The sequence below is a fragment of the Triticum dicoccoides genome, chromosome 4B (genome assembly GCF_002162155.2).
Source record: "Triticum dicoccoides isolate Atlit2015 ecotype Zavitan chromosome 4B, WEW_v2.0, whole genome shotgun sequence".
NCBI classification, from domain to species: Eukaryota; Viridiplantae; Streptophyta; class Magnoliopsida; order Poales; family Poaceae; genus Triticum; species Triticum dicoccoides.
The window spans coordinates 93,064,034-93,073,813 of record NC_041387.1 but is presented as its reverse complement, the minus strand read 5'-3'; the positions used below and the strand labels follow the sequence as shown (position 1 = coordinate 93,073,813).

Sequence of the window (9,780 nt, the reverse complement as noted above, 5' to 3'; positions counted from 1 at the left end):
TGAAAATCCAACTCAAAGAATAAAAAAAACTCATGAAAATCAAAACACCTCAAAGGCTAGGATAGTTATCTTTTCCTTTGTCTAAAAATGAGAATCGATGTGTCTAGGTCTTCGTCGCCGCGGTAGCCAAGAGGAAGCAAGTGTGCCCATCGTCCAGGGCCACACTGCAGGGCATCTCCTCCACGGGTGCACATGAGATGCGTCTCAACACCACCAACATCTGCAGCATCAATAAGTTCAGGTAATTAAGGATTTGATTTTACATAGACATGCACACATGAGGGCCTCGGCCTGGCGTGTTTGTATGCCTTGTGCTATCGTTCAGTTTTTCTTATCAAATGGTCAATGATGTTCTTCTATATATGAGAAGACAGAGCTCCAGTCCTGTCGGTTGCTTGTAAAAAAAACACATGAGAAAGTCATTTGCAATATTTCTCTTTAAAAAAATCAGGAAGAGGGCAAATCTAGAAGATTTATCTCTTTTTGCAGAAATTCGCTCAAAATAAATTTCACTGGATTTTGTACTGATTATTCTTGTCAGAGCTCTCAGTTTCCTTCGTTTGCACGTTTTAATTTAGGTTCCTGGACAAAGCGTGCGTGAAGGCGCAGGACGGTGGCAGCAAGGAGAGCGGGTGGGGGCTGTGCACGGCGGCGGAGGTGGAGCAGGTGAAGGTGCTGCTGTGCGTGGTGCCCATCTTCGCGTGCACCATCGTCTTCAACACCATCCTCGCGCAGCTTCAGACCTTCTCGGTGCAGCAAGGGAGCGCCATGGACACCCGGCTCGCCGCCAACTTCCACGTCCCCCCGGCGTCGCTCCAGGCCATCCCCTATATCATGCTCATCGTGCTCGTCCCGGCCTACGAGGCCGTCTTCGTGCCCGCCGCGCGCCGCCTCACGGGGGTCGGCACAGGCATCACGCCGCTCCAGCGGATCGGGGTCGGCCTCTTCGCCGTCACCTTCTCCATGGTGGCCGCCGCGCTGGTCGAGGCCCGCCGCCGCCACTCGTCCGTCTACGGAGATGGGCGAACGCTCTCCATCTTCTGGATCGCGCCGCAGTTCCTGGTGTTCGGGCTGTCGGAGATGTTCACAGCCGTGGGGCTCATCGAGTTCTTCTACAAGCAGTCGCTCTCCGGCATGCAGGCCTTCCTCACCTCCATGACCTACTGCTCCTACTCCTTCGGCTTCTACCTCAGCTCCGTGCTGGTGTCGCTCGTCAACAGGGTGACCTCGAGGAATGGCGGCAATGGCTGGCTCAGCAACAACGACCTCGACAAGGACAGGCTCGACCTCTTCTACTGGCTCCTGGCCGCGCTCAGCATCCTCAACTTCTTCAACTTCCTCTTCTGGTCGAGGTGGTACTCCAACAGCGTCGAGACGGTGCAGGTTGCCGGAGTTGGAGGCGATGGTGGCAGTGAGCAGGAGGATGAGAAGAATTCTGCGTGATCAGTATGCATTAGTGGATTATTAATCAATTAACCTTAGTTTGTTTACCTTATATGTATATCTATGGCTCTGCCTTGTATCGGAAGTAGTGTGTAGATGTGTGTATGGGTCTCATCAACTAATTAACGAAGTGTTGCACATGTGGTTAGTTATTAATTAGTCCTGGCTAGGTACAGTTTAAAGGGTGTGTAATGGTGTAACACCTGCAGCATGAGCAGTTGTGGGTAGGGAACTAGGGACCAAGACATCAAGTAGCCGGTCCTGCATTAGATCAGCTCGCTATCATGTACTCCTATTAAGAAGGCTGTGTAAATAGTAAATAATTGGCCAGAAAAAAGCACTAAGTTATCCTCTGCCAGATGAACACGTGGTACGGTTACGCTGATCCGATTAATATTGTTCCAAGATACAATTTTTTTTTAATAAAGTACAAAAACAAGCGCTCATACATACGCGCGTATACTCACCCCTATGAATGCACACACGCAACCTGATGGACTGAGAATACCATTGTCCACTTAACCATTCAACCATAGGTTGGTTTGCATAAAAAAATCTTTGAGTAAAAGAAAGGCAAAAGAAAGGCCGCCCTCTCCGATTTCATTTATAGAAATCAAGGTCTTCGCTTATAGAATGAAAACTACTTAAGCTACCAAAGTAATCAACATCCACAGCATGTCTCCCGCAAAAAAAAACATCCAAACATGCCATACCTTTTTTTACATTGTTGGGCTACGAAGAACCACAACGTAGGGCCACGGGTCGTGCAAGATCCGCATAACACGAAGGCCAAACTGAGACTGGAACCTCTCCAAGACCAACCAGATCCAAACATAATTGACTAGGAGAACAACTAGAAATAAGAAAAAGGTCTAGCGGCAAAGATCAACCAACAGTTGCAAGGCAAGAAACCAGCGGGAGAAAAGTAGCAGTTCAGCTAGCCACCAATCCGAAAAACATCACGCCTCCACCCTTGTGATGTCCCGTATACTTCACTTTTTATTCGCTTTATTATTATTTTCCCCAGCATCAGCACATTTTACTGAGATGCAATTTTGACCGACATCCGAGAGAGTAATGGCAACACCATCAATTCAAAGTCGAGCATGAGTAGGAGTAGCCACACCCAATAATAGGCAACTCAGACTATAGAACATGAACTAAGCTCTGCCTCCTTAGGGAAAACACACTAAGCTATCATCGAAAAGGGCCGCCTGCGAACGGCGAGGATCGAAGAGGGTGGCAATCAGGACACATGTAAAAGGTAGGACAACAAAGAAGCCACGCCACATCAGAATCAAAGAAGCTTCACACCAGGATCAAAGCAAGCCCGAAGACGTTGACGCACTGCAACCAGTTGGTGCCTGAGCTCCCTGGCGATGCCCGCAACGCAACGCACCCACCGAGCCCGAAATGATAGACTTGGGATTTCACCCGGAGCCCTAGCAAGAAGAGGGTACTGATACGCCTCGATTGTATCTACTCCCTCCGTTTTTGTACATAAGGCCACTATCCCACTTTTTAGATATCAAGAAAACAAAGCCAACTAATAAATAACATGACTAATTGTGTGGAAAACCTCTCGTGTTCCTGAATTATTAAACATACTGCATGTGTTGCCTCTTTCTTTCTTTGGACCAGAAAACAGTAGGGAAATTCCCTACTATGTGTCATCTTCATTTATACCAATCAAATACTATTGTTACAGATAGCAACAATGTGGTTGCATGTTGTTAGATGGAGTCAGTATGGAATAACATAGACTAACTTATACACTATCTATCCAAGATCTCATTCCTTCTTTGATGCTAGGCTTAGCCCTCATCATAGTGGTGTAGAAGGTGTTGATCCAGTTATCCTTGCATTGATTGATTGAGCATTGTATTCCTTCAAAAACCTTATCATTTCTTTGACATCAGATGCTCCAGCACCCAACAATTAGAATTTCCATTATGAATTCTAGGTTGTATCTGTGTTTGGCATCAATGATCATATTGTGAATATTGCCCTATGTGTTCCACTCCATACCAATACTTGTAAGTGCATCTAGTGCCACCCCCAGTTGGTTTTGGAGTATTGACGACAAACCTGGTTGAGGGACTAATGTGTTTGTGAGAATTGCAGGATAACACAGGTAGTAGTCCCTCATTGATTCGGTTTACCTACCGGAGATGACCCCTAAAAATGTGTGAAGACATTGAAGACAATGGTGATCTGTGAAGCTAATCACGTTGAAGACTATGACATGAGAAGACAGTGCCTGAAGACTATGGAGCGCGAAGACTTAGTTGTTTTATTGTTTCCTTTCTTGTTTGTTGAGTCATAGGAACCACCAAACTGTTAAGTGGGGTCCAAGTGAACAAAGTCAGAGTGACTAAAGTGATGCTCAACCAAATCCTATGTCTTCGAGCGAAGACAATCAGAGCAAATCTTTTCCAGAGCCGGATGAGTCAGCTTTACTTGCAGCCCAAGTCAAGCTGCCGCGTGTGTTTGAAATCTGACCGTTGGAACACGTGTCAGTTCCTTAGTGACCCAGGGTCATTTTGGACAAATCGGGTTGGGTTACCCAGTGGCTATAAATAGCCCACCCCCTACACCATAAATTGGTGGCTGCTCAGAGTTAGTACACGGCTTTTGTCGTTAGAGAGCAACCCACCACCGAAGCTTTTGAGAGAGAATCCTTGCGAGGACAAAGCCCAAACCACCCAGAGCCCAAAGAGTGTTTGGCATCACTGAAGTCTTTCTGTCTGCGTGATCTGAAGACTTATTTCACTTGAGGACTTTGAATCCTCCAGCCGGTTAGGTGTCACGTTCTGAGCATCCAAGAGTCATTGTGGATTGCCGGTGAACGAAGTCTGTGAAGGTTTGGGTGTCTACCTTGAAGACTTACCAGAGTGATTGGGCGGGGACTGAGAGTCCTTAGCTCAAGGGGAATAAGGTGAAGACACTGTCTTCTGAGTTAAATCTCAGCCTCCCTAACCAGACGTACAGTTGTCACAGCAACTGGAACTGGTCGAACGAACCCCTGTCCTCCTGAAGCTACTGGTTCTATCTCTCACTTCTCTTTACTTACAGTTTGTCTTCATGAAGTCATTGCCTGCTTGCATTATCTATTTGACTTCACTGTGTGACTACTTGTCATGTTTGGCTTCATACTATCTTCCATCCTGATCTTTACTACCTAGCAGCTAATAGTCTCCGTGCTTTCACTTCATTGAATACTTGACTATGGCTTGTCTAGTGTAGTCTACCTTCCGCTGCATACGAATAGTGTCATTTCTATTGTTTGTCTTCGAAACTCTCATGTTTTGAAGACTTCCATAAAAATCGCCTATTCACCCCCCCCCCTCTAGTCGATAACTAGCCCTTTCAATTGGTATCAGAGCAAGGTACCCCCCTTGTTCTGTGTGATTCGGTTTAATCACCTGGAGTTTTAGCTATGTCAACTGCAGGGATAATTAAAGTCTCTGTTGCGTGCCCCATCTCCGATGGCACTGAGTATCCCTACTGGAAGAATAGGATGCGCATGCATCTTGAAGCCATTGATGTCGATCTGTGGTATGTCGTCAAGAATGGCGTTCCCAAGACTGGTGAAGGTGTCACCCATGTTGATGTCAAGAAGTTCATTCAACTGGACTCTATAGCCAAGAACATCATATGTGGTCATCTGACCAAATATGGCCGTGTGAGTGCTCTGGAAACGTCGAAGCTAGTCTGGGACTGGCTCTCCAAGGTCAATGAAAGCGTCTCAACTCAGCGAGATCAACGAATCAGTACTCTCCGTAACCTCTTCAACCGCTTCAAGAGGCACGACAATGAGAATGTCCAGCTCACATTTGATCGCCTCACTGATATCACAAATGAGCTCCAAGCACTCGGCGCCACTGATATTACGAAGCGTGAAATAGTGAAGACACTACTGAGATCTCTTGACAGCTCATTTGACACCTTAGCCCTAATGATACAAGAACGCCTTGACTTCTAGACACTCGATCCGTCTGACATACTTGAGAGGCTCAACACACATGAGTACTAGCTATCTGAGAAACGTGATATCTATGGCCCCAACTATGGCCGAACTCACGCTTTGAAGGCAAAGGTTGTTTCCTCGTCTGAAGAAGAATCTGACTGCAACTCTGGTGATCCTGAAGATATTGGAAAGGAGCTTGCTATGCTTGTGAAGAAGTTCCAGAAATTCACCAAGAAGAAAAGCTTCAGAAAGTCTTCACAATCCAGCTCAAGAAATGATGAAGCTTCCACCCATGACAGCAAGAAAAGAACCTGTCACAAGTGCAAGAAACCTGGCCACTACATCTCTGAGTCCACAGTGGGACAATGAGAAGAAGAAGAAGAAGAGCAAAGAATATAAGTCTGATGACAAGAAAAAGAAGAAATCCTCAAAGTCTTCTTCCAAGTCTTCATCACATAAGAAGAGCTCATCTGGCAAGGCACGTGCTTTTGTTGGTAAGGAGATGGATTCAGAGGAGGAGTCTGCTTCTGAGGAGGAGGTGGTGGAGTTTGAGGAGGAGTCCGACTCTGGTGTTGCAAGTCTGGCTCTAGCTACAGCTTACGTCGCCAAGTCCATCTTCAACACTCAAGACAATGGCTCCATCACCAATGCTGATGACAAGGACGACTCGGCTCCCACCTACTGCTTCATGGCATGTGGTACCAAGGTAAACTCACGCGATGCTTACTTTCAAACATCTAGTGAAGATGACACTGATGGTGAATCCAAACCTAGTTACAAAAAACTTGCTAAAATTGCAACTGAACAACAGGAAGTTATGGAACATATTCAAAAATTGTTAGACAAAAGCGATGACCTGTTGGACGCGGAAATGACTAAGACTCAGTCCTTAATTGAAGACATAAAAAATCTTCATGTTAAGTACCAGGAACTTGAAGGTCGACATGAAACGCTCTCAACCTCTCATGAAAAGCTTTCCTATGATTATCTTCAAAGGAAGCAGGAACTCGAGAAATTGAGATCGGATCATGAAGATCTTCAAAAGGAAAACGAGTCACTCCGCGCCCAACAGATCAGTCCCGCTCAGGAAGGATTTGAACCACCATGTCTAAAATGCATTGAGCGTGATAACGTTGCCTCTGTTGCTGAATGTTCTACTGCTACTACTGTTGAAATATCTTCAACTGCTGATGTGGTAACTAACTGTAAGGGCTTATTTATCCCATAGTGGTTTTGGTGATTGATGACAATGCTTTTGCGGACTAATCGTGTGCGTTAAGTTCTTTTAGAGAATCATCCATTGGCACGAGACGATTTCCTCCCCTCGGTGTTTTTATTCAAGACGGTGTAGCTCCTGCATTTCGTTGTTGGTGGACTAGTTTCGTAGGAGTCACCGTACTATTAAGAGGGGATCCGTTTTGGTAAGACTAGGGTGGAATCAACACGTACACATCCTTATCACACCCGTCGTCTTCCTTTCGCATCTTTGGAGCTGCACCTCACTTCCGTACCTGCTTCGCCCTGTGCCAGCGGTAGTACCGCGGTCTACAGCGGTAGTACCGCCGAAGCCCCCCTAGCGGTAGTACCGCTCCATGAAGCGGTAGTACCGCTCTAAGCGGTAGTACTGCTCCGCAGAGCGGTAGTACCGCTCACGGGCTTTGGCCGTAGTACCGCGCCTACTGCCGCCTCGATTCGAGACGGTGTTTTCCCGTGTCGGGTTTTGCGGCACTAGCAGCGGCAGTCGAAGCGGTAGTACCGCTCTGAGCGGTAGTACCGCTCTACTCCCGCGGTAGTACCGCTCTGGGGCCAGTGGCCTGACTTTCTCTTCAGCGTGGTAGTACCGCTGGATAGGGAGCGGTAGTACCGCCCTCAGCGGTAGTACCGCCCTTCCCTAGCGGTAGTACCGCTCTGTGCGGGGCTGCTCAGTGGGGTAACGGTTGGATGTGTCCCCCCCACTATATAAAGGGGTCTTCTTCTTCTAGTTGACCTACCTCTTTCCCCCAAAGCTCCATTGTTGCTCAAAGCTCCATTTTCGCCCGATCTCTCTCCCTAGCCAATCAAACTTGTTGATTTGCTCGGGATTGGTTGAGAAGGCCCAGATCTACACTTCCACCAAGAGAAATTTGATTCCCCCCACTTATCCCTTGCGGATCTTGTTACTCTTGGGTGTTGAGCACCCTAGACGGTTGAGTTCACCTCGAAGCCATACTCCATTGTGGTGAAGCTTCGTGGTGTTGTTGTTGTTGTTGGGAGCCTCCGGTTGTTGTGGAGTTTGCCCCAACCTTGCTTGTAAAGGTTCGGTCGCCGCCTTCAAGGGCACCAATAGTGGAATCACGGCATCTCGCATTGTGTGAGGGCGTGAGGAGAACACGGTGGCCCTAGTGGCTTCTTGGGGAGCATTGTGCCTCCACACCGCTCTAACGGAGACGTACTTCCCTTTAAAAGGAAGGAACTTCGGTAACACATCCTCGTCTCCACCGGCTCCACTCTTGGTTATCTCGTGCCTTTACTTTTGCAAGTCTATTTGTTTTACCTCCTTTGCTTGCTTGTGTGCTAGTTGTCATTGCATCATATAGGTTGCTCACTTAGTTGCACATCTAGACAACCTATTTTGTTGCAAAGTTTAATTTGATAAAGAAAAGCTTAAAAATTGTTAGTTGCCTATTCACCCCCCCTCTAGTCAACCATATTGATCCTTTCAATTGGTATCAGAGCCTCGTCTCTTTATTAAGAACTTTGCCGTGCGAAGAGTATGGTTGACACCAACGATGGTGCGGAGGAACACTCCGGTGTGAATCCCATCTCGTCTTCGGCCGAAGGGGGAACCTCGGTCTCACGTGAGGAATTCAATGTGGCTTTAGACACATTGAAAACCTCCATGACGGCCGAGGTTAAAAGCATGTATACTGAATTTCTAGAGGGACTTAAACTATCTACCTCGCCTATGAAAGTGGGTGATCCCACTAACAAGGTGACGGATTCTAACTCCGATAAGGGGGAAGCTAACATTGAAAAGAGTCCTTCTACTAGTGGTAGAAATGGCACCGGCATCTTTGCCCATGTGGAACCTCCTGTCTATAGAGGACCGATTCCCTCCACTAATTTAAATCATGCCGGTCCTCCTCCTAAATATGTAAAAAATGAAGACTTTGATTCTTGGGTTTATCGCTTCAAGCGACATTTAAAACATGTGAACACTAACCTTTGGAGAATCATTGAAGAAGGTTTCTATCCTCACGACCCAAGCAACTTCACCCCTCGAGAAGAAGTGGACAATCAATTCAATGAGAGTGCTCTCTTCATCATCCAAGATGCTATCCTTCCCGAAGATCTTCCTCATCTTCGACCTCATGGCATGGCTAGAGAAGCATGGAAGTGTGTCGAGCGTATGTACAGAGGAAGTGCTAGCATTCAACGCTCCAACTATGAAGTGGTGCAAGATGAAGCCGATGAGTTTGCAATGAAAGAGGATGAAGAACCTCGTGAGCTCTTTCGAAGAGTGACCAAACTTGCGGTCGCACTCCGAGATCATGGGAGTAAGGACACGGACGACAACTGGATCAAGCGCAAGTTCCTTAAGGCCATGATGCCCTACAATAAGGCCATGTCCTCAGTCATACACCAAAGACTGGACTTCCACTCCATGACCTCTAATGAAGTGTTGGATGAGTTTATTGCAATGAACATCTTGGATAAGACCGCCGATAATGCGGTGCTCCATTCCCAAAGGGCCAAGAAGCCCAACCTTGCTCTGAAGGCCAAGATTATTGTGGAAGAAGAGGAAGAAGTGGAAGATGAGGAAAGCAACCCCGAAGACACCAAATTTGATTATCATGAGCACATGGCCCTTGCTTTGAGACAATTTTGGAACAAGAAGAGTTCAAGACCCAACTTCAACAAGAACAACTACAATGGCGTCAAGGGGAAGCAACGAGTTAGAACTTGCTTCAACTGTGGCAATGTGAGCCATTTCGTTGCGGATTGTCCTTACGAGAAGCGGGAAGACAATGGTGGCAAGTTCATCCGAAAAGACAAAGCCAAGTCCTTCCCCAACAAGAACAACTTCGCCAAAAGGACTCCCACTCGTGGATTGGTGGTTCAAGAAGAATACCAAGAGGATGACGATGATGATGAAAATGAAGAAGCAATGGCCATGGCATCAGTTGCCATTGCCACTACTCCCCGGGTGTCTCTCTTTGATTCACCCAACGAAAACATCACCGCCAAATGCCTCATGGCTAAAGCTTCAAACAAGGTAACCCCCAACATTAAAACCACCATCATTCCTAATCCCTCCGTGAAGGATTGCATTGATGAACATTGTGGGTCTAATGAAGAAGTGAATGAGTTTGAGTCGTTTATGAGTA

General features: G+C 46.9%; 1 protein-coding gene across 1 annotated transcript in view; it reads left to right on the top strand.

Moving 5' to 3' along the window:
- Positions 1 to 1,618, top strand: part of LOC119295216 (protein NRT1/ PTR FAMILY 4.3-like) — a 4,470-nt gene extending 2,852 nt beyond the window's left edge. Inside the window, exons 4-5 of the mRNA XM_037573580.1 lie at positions 108 to 241; positions 579 to 1,618. Coding sequence (XP_037429477.1) covers positions 108 to 241; positions 579 to 1,443 — 999 coding nt within the window. The 3' untranslated portion in view covers positions 1,444 to 1,618. The remainder of the gene's footprint in view (positions 1 to 107; positions 242 to 578) is intronic.
- Positions 1,619 to 9,780: the final 8,162 nt, after the last annotated feature.